Source organism: Vulpes vulpes, chromosome 1, assembly GCF_048418805.1.
Source record: "Vulpes vulpes isolate BD-2025 chromosome 1, VulVul3, whole genome shotgun sequence".
Classification (NCBI taxonomy): Eukaryota; Metazoa; Chordata; class Mammalia; order Carnivora; family Canidae; genus Vulpes; species Vulpes vulpes.
The window spans coordinates 108,923,659-108,944,154 of NC_132780.1; the positions used below are offsets into that span (position 1 = coordinate 108,923,659).

Below are 20,496 nucleotides of genomic sequence, written 5' to 3' on the forward strand. Positions count from 1 at the left end.
GAAAAACTAGGTTAATTTTTTTAATGTCAGATTACTTTTTAAAAGAGAATAAATCATTCTCATCTATCATTAAACAGATATTTCATAAAACATATGAAATACATTCAATACTGTACAAATTATTTATACAAGAAAGACATAACTTCCCTAAGACTAATTCTCCTGAAAATGATTGCTGTAATAACAAAAACAGTGTTTTTACTAGAAACTACTACTGGATTTGAAAGATTACTTAGTAGACTGACAGCAACAGTAGCCTTTGGTTTGAAACAAACTACATCTTTGTTTTATGATGTTGATATGATTGAGCCAAAAAATATGGTGGCCATCCAGAAAATAATGTAAAGACTGAAAAGCAGAGATTGGAGTCAGGAAACCAACCAAGGCTACAAAGAACACTTGGAGAAGAGATGGCATCAGACTGTTCAATAGCACTCTTTCCTCATTTTCTTCTTGTAACATACAGAGCTGCCTGGGAGAAAATGCTGAATTTAATGTGGCATTTTAAACAAGGCCATTAACCTATAAATTCTAGTAATCATCATGAAAACTATTCCATAAAGTCCAAATTATGCATACAGGTAGATCTCTTTATATGGTTAAACTGAAAATCCAGGAGGAATTTCATGACTACTTCCATGACTGACGCAATCAATTGCATTTATACAAATTTAAACATTTAAATTGATACATTATGATTTGGCCAAAGCAATGTCAGCATACAGTGGTCTGAAGAAAGTCAAGTAGGTTTGTTTGCCGCTTTGTGTTTTACTGTTCCTGTTATTGCTGTTGCTGATATTTTTTTATTCAACTTTTAACTTAACCATGTATCTTTAAAATATCAGTCCCAGACTGTCCTTGATACACTATCTCATAAATTACAGCACAGGTATAAACAGGGAGCATAGTGATTTATAGTCCTGTATAAGGAAAAGCACTTTATTAATGTAGCAGGTAATACATTTTTCTTTGTTAAAATGGTCAGTGGAGAGAAAGATTTTTGCCTGATACTCCTGAAGGATTTTAAATAAAGGCTAGCATCTTCCAGGACTAGTTTTTCTATGTTGAAATACTTTTTAAAAAAATCTTCTTGGAAAGCCTATTTTATACAAGCTATTGCACACTATGATTTTCTACAATTCATGTGCATAAGGAATGGTGCAGGGGCTTTGAAATGACATTAATAAGAAGACAACATCTATGTATTACTCTCTGGCATGAATTTTTTAAAAGCCTTTCTTTTCTTCACTGAGAGGTCATCAAATGCAGAGCTATTTTTCCACCTCAGTTAACTTTTGGTTTTGTTTCAGTGGTTATAAACCAGTGTGTGGGAGGGGAAAACTAGTTGTTGCACTCTGGCTCACTGAAGCAGCTCTGAAATATGGAAAATCTGAGTATCCTTAGGCCATCCCCTCTGGGTATTCTAAAACAGAGTCCCAAACCAGGCCTTGCTGAGCAGGTGAACAGCACATGTTTTATATGAAAGAGTAAATTTTACTACTGACACAGCCAACTGATAAAACTATGCATCCACATTCTGAAGAAGGGCCCCTCCTGTCAATTCTACATTTGATTATAACTACCTTCACACTCATTTTTGATTTTGCCATTAAAAATTTAAGCCAGATGATAAAAGTTTCACCTCTCCTCTATGCTTGAGACTACAAATTGTCCCTTCTCTCCATGATCCCCAACTTCCACCCCACACATACACACGAAAACCTTATGTGTGCCAGAAATCAATGAACTACTCCTCCCCATAACACTAATTCAGAATGGTTTAGACATTCAGCTGGAGGTGCACTAACTTGGTATGAGGTTCAACTGTTTGTAGGAAGGAGAAGAGAAAAAAAAAAAAAAAAACTTGGGAGAAGCGATACTAGAGAAGAGGTTTACTGTAAAAGTCAAGCAAAGCACGTAGCATGCCTCTCCCCAGAAATCACCATTCCATCCATTCCCAAAGAGGCTTTCACATAGTGAAAAGCCATATCTATTTTGCTAGCAAATAAATATGTTTATATTTCTACCCCTCACCTATACACAAAATACATTGCATGCCATTTGCTATATTGCTTCATTTATTATTTATGGTGTTTGTCACAATCATGTGAAATTGCTGTAAAAAAAAAATCAGGCTACTCACATTTCAGCAATTAAAACTGAGCTTATTCAAAGCTGATATCTGAAATTTTCCCACTTGCCCTTATGTTTAGAACAAATCCACAAAGAACCTTATTCCTGACACAGCAGGAACATTAAACTTTTTTAATTCATGAACTCACCCAGCAACGTACAGAGTTTGCTTCAATAGAGTACATTATTACTCGGGGCAATACTGGTATAGTCAGTGAGCTCCAAATCACTGGAGCTCCAAATCACTCCAAATACTTCTCCTATATCTGCCCCCTTCAGTTTTTAGCTTAATAATGCCAATGTCCCTGCTGACGTTATGTGCAGAAGTAAAGATTTTTCAGAGAATTTAGAATATTCCCAGTAATCAGGGTGTCACCTATTCTACCAAATAGAATATACCTTGTTGCCTAAGAACCATAAGAACATTCTAAGAAGATTCTTTTATTTTCTATAGAGCAAAACGTCCCAGAGTTCCATGTACAATGGCACACTTTAGACCCAGTTTGCATTTAAAACCCCAAGGAAACCCAGAAGTAGATGTGTAAAAATAGATTACCACCAAAAGAAACATAAATCAAAATCTATGTCCTTGGTATGGTGTACCAAGAATGGTCCATTATTACGAATTTTGATTAAACATGTATCAAATGTAAGTTCTGCATAAAAAGAGCTGGTCACAGAACACTATCAGAAAATGGAACAGGAATGAGAATAAAACTCATTTAGGATTATGCTATACCAGCATAGAAACTAATAAGCTTTGCCTTAGGGTTGAATTTAGGAGAGTGACAAAATTTACTTAGACACTTAAAACACAGAATTTATAGTCACCTCAACATGATCCATCAGCATTATGCAACCTATCATCATCTGTGGAAATCTACCACAAGCAACCATTATTTATAGAGATTTCCCCATGATACTCTCCCCAAAAAAGCCAGAAATATCAAAATTTATAAATGGAATGGTAATTACAAGACATCTACTGGGTTAGAAAATGTTTCAGGTTTCCAAAGAAGTCATAAAAGTGGGGTACAGGTTTACCACCTCATATATGACTACATCCAATGAAAACACTCATTTGAGTATCCACTCAAAAATTCCTAGACTGAGAAACTATAAGCCTTCTCATTGACCTGATATCTTAATAAGTGAAATTAAACGGATTCCTTTGCTGGTTCATAAAGAATTTCAGGGCTACTAAATTTGAGCAGGAAGTATAAATACAGTTATAAAATAACTTGATTTTAACTAGATCACTGGTAGACCTACAAAGTAAAAACATAGTTTTAAATATAAACAGCTGGCTTCCCCATAACCTTGGTCATTTCTGAAAGAATATAATATTTCTCTACTTTACTTCTGATACCATTCTTGAAACAATATCATATTTCTCTACTCTGATACCATGTGGTGATTCACATTCTTCTTAGCAGTCCTGAAGAGACTCTTAGTGGATTAAAACTAAAAGGCAACTGCAAGATTTCACCACCCTCAAGATGTGTACACTGTGATCCAAGTATATTAAGCAATGAGCCCACAGTTATAATTGGGTAGACATTCATGATTACATTAGAGTTCATCACTAATTTAGAGAAAAAATTATAAATAAGTAAACATTTATGCCATTTTACATTTTGGCAGAGAGTTTTTCTCTGATTTTGATGGCTTTACTCATTCTGGGTATTTTGTGGCCATTATTTACAGACAAGTTTTGAGTCTACACACTTATATAAGTGAATTTGCTATTATACAACCCTATTCTTTATCAGACTACATGAGGCTAGTTTTTTTTTGACCCGAAAGAAACATTAGAGGTTCCCTGGAGGTTTTCCTTATATGTCAGGAAACTAAAATCCAGAGAGATTAAGGGTCTTAAACTAAAATTCAGGTTACCTATGTTAAAATATCATATATTTTAACTAATATTTGTTTTCAAATTTAGGAATGTAAATATACTATTGACATCTGTCAATATTCTAGATATATTTAAAATATCCAAGAAATGGAAAACTAATTTCTTTCACTTAATTTAATATCTTAATTTAAGATAGATCATGAAATGTAACATTGAAATAGCCAAACAACAAACTTTAAAGGGGAGTCTCGGGATCCCTGGGTGGTGCAGCGGTTTAGCGCCTGCCTTTGGCCCAGGGCACGATCTTGGAGACCCGGGATCGAATCCCACGTTGGGCTCCCGGTGCATGGAGCCTGCTTCTCCCTCTGCCTATGTCTCTGCCTCTCTCTCTCTCTGTGACTATCATAAATAAATTTTTAAAAAAAGGGAATAAGTCCTAAAGGGGAGTCTCTAAATCTGGAATCCTGGCTGTAAAGTGAGGATTCAGTTGATGTCTTTGCCACTCCTGTTCAGTTTCTCACTCAGCAGTCAAACCCTGAGAATCAAGAGTCATCTCCCACCCACATCCATCATATGCACATATCCAATCAAGACTGTGTCTTAAAGACACTCCCTCCAATATCAAATACTGGTGGATGGGAAGGAACAGGAATTCTCATTTGTTGCTGGTAGGAATGCAGAAACGATACAGCCACTTTGGAAGAGAGTATGGGAGTTTCTTACAAAGCTACTATAGGCTTATTACCATTAGACTCAGAAATCCTGCTCCTAGGTACTTATTCAAATGAACTGAAAGCTTATGTGCACATAGAAACCTGTGTACAAATATTTATAGCAGCTTTATACATAACTGCCAAAAATCAGAAGCAACCAAGATATCCTTCAACAGATGAACAGATAAACAAATGGTGGTACATCAATGCAATGGAGTATTATTCAGTAATAAAAAAAGAATGAACTATCAAGCTACAAAAAGACAAGGGGGAACTTTAAACACATAGTTAAGTGAAAGAAGCCAGTCTGAAAAAGTTACATATTATTTGATTTCAACTGTATGACACTCTAAAAAAGGAAAAACTATAAAGAGAGTAAAAAGACAAGGGGTTGCCAGGGATTCAGAAAGTGTGGGGCAGGGGAGGCGGTGGGGGAGTAGAGGGGCAATAAATAAGCAGAGCACAGGGCATTTTTGGGGCAGTGAAATTATTCTATATGATGCTGTAATGGTAGATACCCAACATTATATATTTGTTAAAAACCACAGAGCTGTGCAACACAAAGAGTGAATCCTAATATAAACTTTAAGCTTCAGTTAATAATACTATATCAATATTGGTTTATCAATGTACCACACTAGGCAAGATATTAATAACAGAAGAAATGCATGTTGGTGGGGGGGTGGGGGCGTGGGGGCGTGGAATGGGAACTCTGTACTTTGGAGTAATTTCTCTATAAACCCAGAACTGCTCTAAGAACTAAAGTCTTAAAAAAAAAAAAAACAACAACAACAGTGCCTCATGAAGTAGCTCTTATCACAAAGAAATTTAAATAAAACTACAAGGCTTGAATAATGTGAAAAGTAAATATAGAAATGCAATATTTCTTCTGAAACAAATACTTGGGGATATTTATGCTGTGAACAAAAAGCCACATAAATATAACCTTACCATTAAAAACAATAAAAGCTGAAACACTCTTACCTGTCCTGTGACTGCTCTTCGTACATCCTCTCCTTGCCTTCTTTAAAGAGTCTTATTGCCCGCTTTGACTTTTTCATTAGACTATCGATGTAGATTTTAAAATACTCATTCTCACTGAGTTGGGCAAGTTTCTGGTTGTCATCATATTTACTCAGTATAAGTCGTAAATGCTGATATGTATCAGGTAAGATATCAAGTATATATGGTGGGCTATTTTTCAACTGAAGCTTGGGATTTTGGCACAGTCTGACCTAAAAAAAGAGAAACATAAAATATTTTCATATGAACCACAATAATATCTTGCATAGAAAAGTTAAGAAATTTACCAAACTGTACCGGTTCTTCATTTTCCATAATATACATTTTGATCTTAAAACTATTATCTCCAATCTGCAAAGAACTGGTATATATCTGCATCCTTCTTGATACAATTAAATCCAATTTTCTCCTTCCATTCATTTTTTTCTAAGTCACATCTTTACTTTCCACCTCTAAAGTTTTCATTCTCTCTTCTACAATATCCCATTGTTCGTGGCTTCACAGAACTCCAGTGTGCTAATCATTGTACACCACCAATAATCTCTTTTTTTAAAATAAAAATTAGGAAATGGGCCCCTTCTGCTGGCAACTAATGTCTCACATTTAGATATTATTTTACTACACCGAACTCCCCACACTAAAGCTCTTTCATAGATTTAAGTTAATGCTTTGGTATATTGTTCCTGAAACCCTGAGAAGAATAAAACAAAGAGGTACAATTTTACTAACTGAGTTATTAAGTAGTAAATGGGTGCCAGGTCAGAACGAGTCTTTTCCACCTCCCCATATTATATCCCATGCCTCTAAACATGTCCAGTCACTCCATCAGGTGCCACCCAACCACTGGGGCATTCAGGGCTGCCTGCAGAACTGAAAATAATTTCTGTTAAAAGTAAGTTAACCCATCTTATTCCTACCCCTCAAACCAGGGTGTAAGGAACCACCAATCAAACAATTTTTAAATGAAATCATTGGCTATTGCACAAGAGCATACATAGTGTAAAGGAGTACACTCTCACACATAGAGGCAGCTTCACTGAGAAGCCAGTGAACCATAAGTGTGAGGGTCCCTCCAATAGCTAGCCCTCTTCCAAAGCCTTCATCACACATTCTTTGTAACACTTCTAAGAGCAAGATACTTTAAACACAATTGGTTGAGGTGTCTTTTTCTTGTATGACTTAACCTCCTGCTAGGTGGCACATTTTTTGAGTCGGGGTGATGGGGATTTGAGTTGGAAATCCACTTAGTGTGGCTTTGTAGGAGGTATGTGAGATGCCCAGTCACTTCTGGAACTAGTTACAACTGTTGTCAGCCAAAGCAATGCCACAATGGATTCAGACATACTCCAAACACCTATGGACAGCACACAGCATAGAGAGGAATACCCAATTCAGATACGGTCATTTAACTGTCTCCAATGGCACCCAGGACTGGAAATATACTTGGGCAATGGAAGAGAATCGAAGTATAAAGTGTATAGAGTCGAGATTACTTCTCTGATGTTTGTGGGTTTATCAATGTTTTAAAATTTTACAACTTGTGTCTCTTTTGTCAATAGAAAAAAATTCACTTTCATACTCAATTTCATACCCAATTTTGTATTATTTTTCTTTAAAAGGACCCCTCCAAATTCAGTTTCTACAAAACTCCTGGTACTCACAAAAGTGCTTGAGTCAAAAAGAAAAAAGTTGAACAGTAATAATTTCAAGAACCACAAACACAATAAACCCAGGAAACAACAAATGAAAAAAAGTATTCACACTTATTATCACACTTGCTTTAAGAAATAACTTTTTTTTTTTTTTTTGGTAGGGAGAAAAATCTGGCTCAAACTATCAAGCATCAGCCCTTAATTTAAGACAACCACTTCTCACTTTAACTGAGGGCATTATCATATCTTCCTCCTTGTTGTTTTATACAATACCTAAAACAGAAGTACCTAGCCTAGCATATAGTACCGGTGTAATAAATGGATGTATAGATGGCTGGGCTGATTGAGTCTCTAAAATACTTCATGTATGTACATATTATACACATACATATACATACACACACACACACACAAATAGTATGATTATATTACTTCCTTATTTTCATGATTGAATATACTAGTATTCAAATCAATAACCCAAAGGCACAAGCGAAGATTAAATATAAGAATATTATTTCGATCCTCAAAATCTCTTAGGTAGGATGCATATAATTTAGGAAATAATGTCAAATCATGAGAAAAGTATAGTTAAAGGGGTTAACAAAGCTTTTTACCCTCTTTTTATTTGTGCGACTTTGATACAACCAGAGAAGCTCATTGTGCCCTAAAGACTGATGAAGTCCCAACTACGTCAATGATTTAACAAATCTTGGTTGAAAAAGATATATAGTATATAGTTTTTCAATTCTTAAAACTACAAGACAGTACCACAAATTTCAAAAATACTGCCAGCCACATGCTACAGCAGGCACAGTCTAATGTCAGCAACCCAGAACTTGGTACAGCCTGTCACAAATTGATAAAGTATTAACCTGTAGCTAGGAGAATAGGCAGTTTCATATTAATTTTGTCTACTGGTGAACACTTAACTGATAAAAATTTTCTCTCAGGTATTTTCTTCAGACGTTTCAAGTAAATGTTCTTTAACAGATTATTTTAAGTGCTACGGATTTTTAATTTACTATTCTCTACCTGACCTTTTTCTCATTTGCTCTATTTCAATTGTAATTCTATCTGGAAATGTATTGCTTTATGCAGTACAATTGTTTGCATAACTGCTATATACCAAGTACTGAGCTTACTGCCAGGAAATTATAGACGACTAGAACATACTTCCTGCCTCAAGGAGTCTTGCAGAAGAGACCTAGTTCTCTATAATTAACTTAGGAGCAATGTAATTCTTGCTCTAAGGAATCTTTGGAAAGATCCTGTCCAATCCATTCATTTTCAGATAAAGAAACTAAGAACTACAAAGATTAAGGGGCTATTAAAAAATCATTAATCCAACACAAGAGCCTGCATCTTCTGAATCTCAGGCTGATCTTCTTTCTAACTTTATCACAATTTAATTAGAATTAGGCATATAATTAATGATCCCTGGCTAGCCTCATTTACATTTTTATTTTGACCCCATTTGCAAATTTCCGTGAACGTTGGGGCCCATTTGTTAATTTTACACACGTCGACGTGTCAGGCATTGTTTCAGACCCTGGGGAAGGCAGAATGAAATAAATCACAGACCTGTCCTCAAGGAGTTTTCCAGTGGAAAAGACGGATGGCTTAAAAAAGAATTATAGGAGACTTTAAGTGCCGCAACGGAGGGAAGTACAAAGTGCTGGAGGAGGATAAAGCAGCAGCTCACTCATATCTTGTCATGAGAGTATCAAGAAAGGCATACCTAGATTTGCAAAAGGAATATTCCAGGCAAAAGGGTATGCAAAGGCTTGAGAGGCATACCCAGAGAGAAGAGCAGAAAGCCAGGAGTCCATGCAATCACTCTAAGAGGTGAGGGCACAGGGAGCCTGAGGGTAAGTGGCACAAGTAGATTCAAAATAGGATAGATTCCGTTCATCAAGGCCCCTGTGGGCCACACAGTTTTCTAAATTTGCATTTGGGAAAGTGTAACATACCATGCTGACCTATGATATGCTGCTGAATGTACAGTTCATCAGTTGGATTAGTATTAAACTCTGTGATTTATGACAGCTTCTGCCAAAAATGAATAACCCTATGCTAGGACTATGACTTCTAAGCAGGTCAAATTCAATCCAATAAATATTTATTGAGTTCCTGCTATGTGCAAGGAACTGCGAAAGTCAGAGAAAGAAAAATTGCTTTTCTAAAAGCAGTATGTTAAGGAGAAAAATCAAGCTCCCCACAAAGTTCAAGTTCAGATTCAAATGACTTAGATGTCTTCTAGAAATATCTAAGTTGCTCCCTAGAATGAAAGTGGTTCCCAACACAGAAAAGCCTTAAAAAGAATAAATCTACAGTCACATTATACAATGACAAACTTTTTAGGGCACCAACTAGTGCATAAAAGGATTGGTTCATTAGCAATGTTACTCTTTGCTTTTGAACTAAAAGGCAAAACGCTTAGTATTGAATTAGGCTACAAATTCCATTACAGTCATCAAGTCAGAGGATGTTAGAGCTAAAGAGGACCTTGGAAATCACAATGACCAATTCTCTCCTTTTGATGGAACAATACAAAAAACAAAAAAAATGGAACATATCTGAGTTTAAAAACCCTAATGTCTAGGGGCACCTGGGTGGCTCGGTCAGTTTAGTGTCTCCCTTCAGCTCAGGTCATGATCCCAGGGTCCTGGGATGGAACCCTGCATCCCATCAGCCCCACTCTGCATCAACCCTGCATGGGTCAGCCCTGCATGGGTCGGGGAGACTGCTTCTCCCTCTGCCTGCTGCTCCCTCTGCTTATGCTTTCTCTCTCTCTCTCTCTCTCTCGCTGTCCCCCCTCCCTGCCTCCCTCCCTGTGTCAAATAAATAAATAAAATAAAAATAATAACCCAAACCCTAATGTCTAGACTTGAAAGTCAGGCTCTTTCTCTATAACAGTATGCAACTGCCTGTTGTATTTATTTGAATGTATTTAGAGATTTTTATGAGGGCCTCTCTATATATGTCTGCACCGTTTCACATACATAAAAATATGTCTAATCTATATATATACTGTTATGTATGAATATGTATTCACATACATTAAATATATATTTGACCATATCAAAGCAAAGGTACAAATATAAACACAGGATTTGCTAGTGCTACAAGAATTTTAAAGCCATTAATTATTCTTGGAGCACCCCTGTATTTAAAGAGTTTCCCCACTGTGCCTTAATTAAAACTTAGAATCAAAAGTTAACAAAGAAGCATTAGGTCAGCTAGCATATTTCTCAGGTTCACCCCAGTCCCTGAAATGTATGAAAGAAATTCTACTGAAGCAAATGGAAACTTCCACAGTAAGGAATTGTGCCTCTACTGCAACAGACTTTTATTATAAAGCACATTTCACTTCATGGAGGATTCAGTTATATTAAATCAAGTAATGTACCCACGAAGTGAAATAACTCCATTTTTAACAACAGTATGGAAAACCTGAAAGAATCCTTAGTCTGTGCTCCTCACATAAATGTTTTAAGAGGTTCCTCACTGCAATTACACAAAAGTATATTATTATGATACAAAGCATCCATGAGTTCTTCGAGTTCTTCCCACTTTAATTATAGTAGGACTTGGGGGCAACAACAAATCATTTCAATGAAGCTTTCTTTAAATATAAGCATCATTAAATAACTGACTAGCTGTAATGAAAATATCAACTGTGCATTCATTTGTTCACTATCTTCCTTCCAAATGACAACTGATCTTCCCTAAGGGTGGAGACCATATCTCTCACTGGTCTGTCTCCATCACCTAATGTCGAATCTTGCATATAGTAGATGCACAATAAATATTTGTTGGTGGAAAAGAAAGTGTAGGAGAGGAACTAAGAAAGAACTCAGAAGAAGGAAATAACAAATAGGACAACCATAGTGAGTAAACCTGTCTAAATGGGTACAACGTTTTGAGAAGAATGGAATCATATCAAATATTAGGGGGTAAAGAGCCTTTTGATCCACTTCTCACGGGAAAAGGAAGAATTGTATTATTCCATGGAACGGTGTGCATGAATTTTCATACCATGAACACAGATGCCAAAATCAATCACGTAGGATCTGGTGCTAACATTTATTAATTAGCTTTACAACTCTGGGCCGGTTTCTTCTAGAAAACTCTTAGGATGTTATGATTCTGAGAGGAGGAAATGTAAAGTACTCTGCACAGCACCTAGCACATAGTTGGCACTTGGTACTTCTCAGTACTTCCTCTTCTTCCAAATTTTATATTATACCACAACATGGTAAACTCGGCAGATTTTGCCTACATATGATAATTATACCAAGGGCACTGACTGCCCTGTTGAGGATTAACAGGAGTTCTTTAAGTTCCTAAAGTTCTTTATACTACCTGAAACCCTGTGAAAGTCTGCAGCGTTTTGTGCAGCAAAGCAGCAAACAGTAATACGCCCGGGTCAGTACCCCTGACTTGGAATTAATACATCGGTAGTACTCAGCTGATGAGGAATCTTTCATAACTACTTTTGTTATTGCTATTGGAAGACAGCATGAGTGAGCTTAACAATTATTTAAACACTAATATGTTAAAGAGCTAAAAATTTGGTCATTTTTGAAATGTTTCTTTCATTACTAGGAAAATAGCAGCAGCTGACAAATACTAAACAAACAAACAAACAACAAAAACTAACCCATATGCCCAAGCAGAGGAGACAAAAGTAGTGTTGTGGCATCACTTAAGTCACAGCATGTTTCCAAAATGATCTTAATATACAGGATAAGAACTCATTTCTATCTCAATGCTTTACTTATTTACCTACTTAATTGCTAGGAGACGGGTTAAAATATATATTTTTTATTCAATAATACACAATTTTGAAATGTGGTTTAAACATTAAAATGTTATGCCTTATATCACTTCCTGACAACCCAGCATAAAATTTACAAGTTCTCTCAAAACTCTGTATATTTCCTTTCTTTCCTCTTATCTAAGTAGAAGTTCGTTACCTACCAAGGTTTACTCTTCTGCTTGTCCTTAGACTTTTCCTCCCACACTGTAATCTCAGAGGTCACTTAATGATTTCTTCATCCTTTATATTTTAGAGCGCTTCCTATCGACATCCCTCCCCCTCAATCTGTGAGCCTCTCCCATGGTGCCAGGCACACACACAAAGTTAAACTCGGCTCAAACTCTCAAGCTGTCTATCGGAACTTTCTTCCTTTTCACCAGCTGGCATACTTGTAGAACAACTGTTCAGTAATCCACACACTCTTTTTAATCTAGCCCCATCGTGTAAATGAAACTACTCTGAAAGGTTAACAATGATCTCTACTCATGATATTCAGCGACTTCTTAAATTTTCATCCTGTTTGGTTTTCTCCACTTGGACTTGAATCTGGTTTTCTCAGAATGGAAACTATCTCCTTAATTGAAGCTGTCTCTACCCAAGAAATCAGCCGGCCCTAATTCTTGTCCTACCTCTCTCATCACTGTTTTTCACAGGATTCTCTTCTCCTTCACTGCCATCCAATTTTAAGTACAACCCCATACAGAGCCAAAATGCCAATCTCTGACTTTTTCTCTGACTCTCATCTTCTGTTCTACATTGCATACCTCTTGCTGGTCTACAGCTTAAAACGCTACCTCTGTGGGCATATCTACCAAACATATGTCTCCAGTTTCTATTTCTCTGTTTAACTGCACATTCAACTTTCTGACTTCAAAATGGATTTCACTCTGGCAGTCAAACTCAACATGGCCAAAAACAAACACGTATGCACCAGTTCCCAAGCTTCCTCTTTTTTTTACTATGCTCCTTGTCTCATTAAGAGCATTGCTGCCTTCAGGCTAAAAACCTCGAGTCACTTTCACTTCACCTTCTCTTTCATCCTCTATCTTTAAAGGGTCATAGGGACCTGTAAATTTTACCTTCAAGATGCCTCCCACGTTTGAACCTACACTTGCTCCATTGACTTTGAATTCTCTGGCTCAGCCCTTCATTATTTCTTGCCCAATCTTTTTAATTCCTCTTGATCATTATTCCTACTTTTAAGCTTCTTTTCTCTCTATCCATCCTTTGTAGAGTCAAGGGAGTCAACTACCACAGAATAGCCTTGACTGTTTTTCACACCCTGCTCAAAGATTTTAACACTTTTCTACCTAATAAAGTCCAAACTCCTTGAAAGAGTGCAAGTCTCTCCATCTTTCTCTAACTTACCTTCTCAATAATCTCCCTTTACCCACATTCCTTCAGCCTGATGTGTCCTGCACCTCACTGGAATCCAAAACATTCTGGAGAGAGTAGCTGGATAACATTTCTACCATGCTGCATTCTGTACCAACTCTTCACCCCCAGCAAGCATGTTCTCTCCATCACACCCTATGGCACAGCACTTTATTTAAACCCCATTACAGCACTTACTACACTCTGCAGTATATAGAACACACTACATGGAGTGGAATGGAATGGAATGGAATGGGTATTTACAAATCTCGATCTTTCCGTAGATGGAATTTGATAAACAAATGATGAAATCAACAGAGAGCACACAAAGCAACTTTGAAGAAAGGAAGAATTGATTTAAAATCTGAATGGTAAAGATGTTATAAGGGCTGAAAAGATGACTAACTGAGTAAGGCTTCTGTGAAATGAATGTCCTATGTCACAAGGATAAACCAAAGTAACATGGCAGGATTCCTTTAAACCTTTTACTTTATCGAAAGTTTTCCCTAAAAGTAGAAAGGAGCAAACTCTGGGATCACTTCACTTAGCCAAGCACAAGTTCAAAATCTCAGTATTAAACACTGGTCAGACACCTACTATGTTATCATCTACCCAAGTCTCGTGGTGCCCATGATTCTGCTAACATGGAAAAACTTGCTGAGAACAAGGAAGTACATGAAGAATAATTCAAGTAAACGATATTCCCTATTCCAAGGGCCCAATGACAGTGGACTCTCAAACCCAACAAACACAAACAACAGGCATCCAAAATCTAAGTTTTATCCGACATATAGTATTTTTCAGAAGACTGAGGAGTTCATCTTAGAAAAGAATACCTACTATTATTTGTCAAAATAGCTGCATGTATTCCAAGTACCTCTGATTGACAACCTTTAAAATATAGTCGCAGTAAAATTATAAAGATCGAGAATGAATTACGTTCCAAGCTTGACAAATGCACTGAATGTACTGAGGGTAAAAGGCAGGAAAAGGCTATTTGGCATCATCACTTTTTAAATGCTTTTAAAACTCTTTCAATAATGTAATTTCAAATAAATGACAAGGACAGCAAGACAAAACGTAGGCAGGTACTCAACTGGCTTTGCTCTTTGGCATCAATTAATTCTTTTCTAATTTCCTGAACATTCATGTAAGCTCAGTACATTTAGTATCTATTAGATGGAGAACTGTTTCTTCCATTTTCCGTCACCTGGCTAAGACGCTTGTGAAAACCATACTCAGGAACCTCACATTAATAAATTATCATTCCTCCCATACTGATTAGCCATCATTTCCTTACCCTCACCTCAGCATTTCCAACAAGAGTACAATAATGCATTTGGTCCTAGTGCCCAGCAGAATCCAGACAGACAACTGTCTGAACAGTGGCCAAAAAACAAGGAAGTCCTTCTTCACTTTGCCCCCACTGTACTTCCCAAAGGTCTGTATCACAGCCTCGTCCATACTACACGGCAACTACCTGATAAATATAATATAAGTAATACGTTATCATTTACATGCCTGGCTCTGCTGGTGGTGTGCGTGTTCCCTCACAGGTCAGAGGCAGAGTTCTACATCGTATCTAGCTTTGTGTCCCTCGTGACAACACTTAGTAGGAACACAGTAGGCCCTCAATAAATGTTTAAGGGTTTAAGAGACCCATCTCTGTAATAGCTTTGGAGCAGATTCCATATTTCAGGTATATTTGAACCGGGATGCGTAGTCATGAGTAACAGCTCTATCACTGTATCAACCAGGCATCCAAAGATTGGAAGAGTTCGGGGTGAGCTGTTGACTTAAACTGACGCAGAGCAAAGGCCAGAAAATATGTCCAAAGGAGATGCTTTGGGATATACCACCATTCTTTTTCTCAGTACACTGATGTTTGGTCACAAAACACTTAACATCTCTCAAAAACAAAACAAAACACACACACACACACAACTGAGCAATGACTCCCTCCTACTCTCAGTGACCTTGTATAGAAAGTCTGTCCTCTGCCAACAGAACAATTCATTGGAACTGGAATCTCAGCTGACTGTTTTAAATTCTAGGGGCCAGGGAACAGTAAAACGACACACTTACTGGGCATTCCTCCTACAGTCTGAGACTGCTTCCTATCCCCTGTAAAAGAAGTTATTTTATTTTGTAGGTAGCTGAAATGTACCAAACTTAAAGTTTGTTTTATATTTATACTTCTAAGATCTGCCCTTGTGGGAAGGGGCTTCCTAAAGAAAAAAAAAAAAAAATGCTAACTAAACACCTAACCCTGCCTTTCACATAACTACCAGTTAGACCTGAAAGTTACTGTTTTCTCTTATTCACAAGCTAAACTCAGATTATCACGGTTATTTTATAAAACAGTTAGATAGACAAACAGTGTATGTTCTCATTCATTTGGGGAATATAAATAATAGTGAAAGGAAATATAAGGGAAGGGAGAAGAAATGTGTGGGAAATATCAGGAAGGGAGACAGAACATAAAGACTCCTAACTCTGGGAAATGAACTAGGAGTGGTGGAAGGGGAGGAGGGCGGGGGGTGGGGGGGAATGGGTGACGGGCACTGAGGGGGACACTTGACGGATGAGCACTGGGTGTTACTCTGTATGTTGGTAAATTGAACACCAATAAAAAATTAATTTATTAAAAAATAAATAAATAAAACAGTTAGATAATATGTTGAGGGATTAACTTTTGGACTAACAAAATAAGCATCCTGATGTGATTACCAGGACAATGTTGAGATTATGAACCACTTCCTTCATCACTGACAAAGAAAAAAAGGTAAACACATGTGAGGGATGCTTCTGCATTACACAATTAAATAAAATATATTTTCAGTTAGGAATTATCAATGCCTTTTTATCACTGTGTGATAGTGATATCTACTCTTTTTTAGCTATTTATGTGATTCCTCTCCACAAAGCCCATAGATGCATTCATAAATGAACACAATAATTGCCCTTCCTGACAAATAATGAAGTAGGGAAGGCCATACCAGTGCACCTTTGCCAACACCCTTACCCACATTCCACTAAGTGGAGACTTTCAATAACAGTTTTCCTTATGAGTCAAGTTTCTCAACTGGAAAGACCAAACCCAAACCCACAAAAGGGTTAATAAAACAAACAATGGCAGAAGCTTAACTATCCAAAAACCATCTATTTAACCCTAACCCATGGTGAAATCATTAAAAGTGGATAAAACTTATGTTAACCATCAGTTACAAACCAAAATTATGAATACATTTCTTAATGTTTGAAATAATAATGGCTTTATGTTAACTATAGCTCACCACTTCCTAATATCATTTTTTTTTTATTTGACGTGCTAATGTTCACTCACAAATGTACAAATTCTGACCACTCACAGAAAGGTGGGAGGTGCAGGTGCTTGCTAGAATCTGACCCATGTATTGCCACTCATATAACAGGTGAATTAGGGGAAAACCTTGAATGCCTTCTCTTATGCCCAACCAATGATTGAGGCAATGAGAGTGACCTTAAATTGCATCCTCTTTAGAAAAGCAAAGACAGCTAGTCTTGTGTCTGCCAAATATACGCAGTTCTTCCCACTGCATACTCTTCATTCTTAAGTATCCAATGCTAAAATCCAAGCCTGACCTCAAGTAGCAAGTTGTAATGTTCTGACACTATGACATCACTCTGTCTGGAGCATTTTAAAATCACAATTTGAATAAATTGGCAGAAGCTTAAATAGGTCACACTGAAGCCCAAAACTAAGGATATTTATCTGGCAAAGATTTCTGGCTCTGCATATACCACCATCGGCTCTAGAATGGCAGGCCTATCAGTCATCTATCCATTTGTACTTTCCATAAGCATAAATGAAAATAAAGCAAATCTTATTACCTTCCTGTATCGCTGATAATTACACGCTGACAGTGGCTTTTTTGTGGCAAATATCAGTACACAGTTACAAGCCAAAGTAAAAGCGACTGCTACCATATGATTTCAAGGAGGCTTCAGCACATCCCTACAAAGGATATTTTTTTTTAAAAAAAAAAAACCTCTATTTCTGCAGTCACAAAAATATCAGGAGCCTTGCATCAACTACATTCATAATTAGCCCCAAATATCTATGAAATGAAACCAGATGGTGCTACAAACATTTACCGACATACAGGGGACAGTACTATTGCTTCAAAAACAAGAACTATTAATTCTGCACAGCAGCAAGCTACACCTTAATCATATTTATTTCATAATCCTCCTTAGTAAGATAGGACACTGACAGCTAGTTTCTCAGGAGACTCCTGTAGAATATCCAGCATGCCTAGACTTCTCAGGGTACTGACATCCAGCTTGATTTCTTCTTGTAAAATTATAATTCATCTGAAAGCAACATGCAGAAACCACAGAGATTTCTGATACTCTCAGCCCCACCACCTCCATCATAAATTTTCCTTTCACAATAAACAATGTGCAATCGAAAAGGTTTCCTGTTTCAAAATGGAATAGATGAAAGAAACTGTAACTCTACCATTAACAAAAACAAAAAGTTTCTTAATGAAAATGAATTGTCACAGATGAAAATGGAAACTCTCTCTCAGATACTGCTTCCTCACTTAAGGTCTAATCTGGTTCTTCCCCTAAGTAATTGTCTTCAGCGTCACCCACCGTGGTTGTCAAGAGTGGTCCCTCAGAGGGTTTTCTTAAAAATACTTGTTTGCATTCTTCTGTTATTCAACAGCAACACAACCTCATAAAGACAGAGCAAACACTTCCAAAGTATTCTATGGCCATGTACCAACAAAGAGCAGCCAACAGTAAAAACTTTGCATATCTGACTCATATAGAGGAACTCTGAACCTTGAAGAGTAGGACAAAAGGTAAAACAACAAGTCTTTGCTCTGAATCCAACTTTTTAAAACACACAGAGTGGATGTAAGAAAAATGGTCACTCCAAATCAAAAGGCTGTTGCCAAAACAATAATTATGAATTAACGGTAACAATAACATTAATGAGTGGTGTAAGTACAACCATAGGAGAAGAAACCATACCCAGGACAAATAAGGCAAAGCACAGGCGCAGTCGTACGGAACTTACCACTTTGTCCATGAGTTTCCAAGTTTTCTCCACCGTCCTGCGATCTGCTGCTGCTTGCTTCGGAGGTCCAACTGCATCTTGAATAGCATCAATGATCCCCAAAATCCGTCCTTTTCGGGGGTTTCCTCCTCGACCACCAGGGTTTCTGCCATTCATAGAATTTGCCATCTGGAACCTTAGTTCTTTGAAAGGCAGTTTAAAAAAAAAAAAAAAGAAAAGAAAAGAAAAAGAAAAAAGAAAAAAGTTAGTTGGTCATGAAAATGTTCCCCGAGCAGAAAACTGAACAGGTTAATTTGTACCCAACTCCATCCTCCTTCATCCGTGAGAACAAAATCCAGGGTCCCAGGTTCAACTTTTCAAGAGCCTCTGAGTCTGCACCCTCCCTCTGTACGCAGGACAAACAGTAAGTAGCCTCAGACTTGCTTTGGGGGCACTAAGAGTTAAAGATGCACCCTTCTCACATTTCATGCAGCAAAGCCTCCACTAGCACCCAACTCCTCAGAACACACACACACCAAAAAAAAAACAACAACAACAACAACAAAACAAGCAAAACCCAAACAAACAAAAACCCCACAACTTGCACAGGTTTCCAACTAGATATCCCCCAACTAGATAAGGACACACTGTCCTCCTCATCCCTGCCTTCATCTCAACGCAGCGCACCCTGCACCCGAGCTCCCAGGGAACCTCACTTGCACGGTCGGACCCGCCGAGTTCTACAAACGTAACGATGGTTCTGCAGGAGCCCAAGGGGCAGGCGTGTCGTCCACGCAGCCTCAGGACCTGGGCTGTCCCCGCTGGAACCAACAAGTAGGGACGCACGGACTCGGACACACGCACACGCAGTTCTCTACAGCAACGCGGGCAGGAGTTGGCTCCAAGTTAGGAGCCGAGTAAACCAACAAATAACCCATTTAAAAAAAAAAAAGAAGAAGAAGAGGAGGAGGAGGGGTGAGAAACTGACAAGCGCGGGCGCAGGGAGGAGGAGAGTCCCGTGGCCTGGCCGCTCCGTGGGCCCCCCCAGGGGAGCGGGGTCGGGAGCGGGGTCGGCCCCTCCGCGCCCCGCCCGGGCCCAGCGCGGGGCGAGGCGCGCACACACGGACGCAGCCCGGCCGCCGCCGCCGCCGCCGCCTCCTCCCGCCCGGCCGGCTCTGCGCGCCCGCCGGCTGGGTCCCGAGGCTCCCGGGCCGCCCCCCGGCCGCGCCGGCCGCGCCGGCCGCAGACACGCGTGTCCGCGGGCCCTGCTTTCCACGCGCCAGCCCGGGGCGCCGGAGCGCGCACGTCCCCGAGGAGGGAGCCGAGCCCGGAGCGCAGGCCGCCGGGACCGCGGAGACGCTGCAATTACCGTCGAGCGCGATCCACGGCCGCCCTCCCCGCCCGGCCGACTCCCGGCGAGGCCGCGGGCCGCCGCAGCGCCGCTCCAGGAGGCGGAGACCGCTGGCGGGACACCCCACCCCTGGCGGGGACACGCGCGCGCGCGCACTCCCACACGGGGGCCGGGGCGGGCCGGGGGCGGGGAAGGGGGCGGGGCCGGGGCGGGGCCGCGCGCGGCTGGGCCAATCCCGGGCGCCGCCGCACTGCGCGACAGCGGGCGGCGCCAATGAGCGGGAGGCGGCCGTGCCCCTCGCCCCGGCTCCCGGTCCACGTCTCCCACGGTACACAATGGCCCCGAGCGAGGCCGGCTCGCGGCACGTCCCCCACGGACAGGGCCTCGGGGGGTGGGACGCGGGGTGCGGGGGGGGACATGGGCGCCCTGGGCTCACCCGAGGCCGAAAGTGGAAACGGGCAAGGAAATGGGAGAAAGGATGCCAGGCGCCGGGGAACTGGCCAATGAGGAGTGGGCGGGT

At 39.4% G+C, this 20,496-nt stretch overlaps 1 protein-coding gene across 8 annotated transcripts in view; it reads right to left on the reverse strand.

Moving 5' to 3' along the window:
• Nucleotides 1-20,134, reverse strand: part of CBLB (Cbl proto-oncogene B) — a 217,111-nt gene extending 196,977 nt beyond the window's left edge. For 3 of the 8 annotated variants that reach the window (XM_025989998.2, XM_025990002.2, XM_072722412.1), the window contains exons 1-3: nt 19,995-20,134; nt 18,647-18,828; nt 5,689-5,939 (exon numbers count right to left, since the gene is read on the reverse strand). In XM_025989998.2, the coding sequence (XP_025845783.1) occupies nt 5,689-5,939; nt 18,647-18,814 (419 nt within the window). In that variant the 5' untranslated portion in view covers nt 18,815-18,828; nt 19,995-20,134. Of the gene's footprint in view, nt 1-5,688; nt 5,940-18,646; nt 18,829-19,341; nt 19,532-19,613; nt 19,671-19,994 lie in introns of those variants that run through there. The other 5 variants (XM_025990003.2, XM_025990001.2, XM_025989999.2 and 2 more) reach the window with 4 other exon arrangements.
• Between the last annotated feature and the right edge of the window lie 362 nt (nt 20,135-20,496).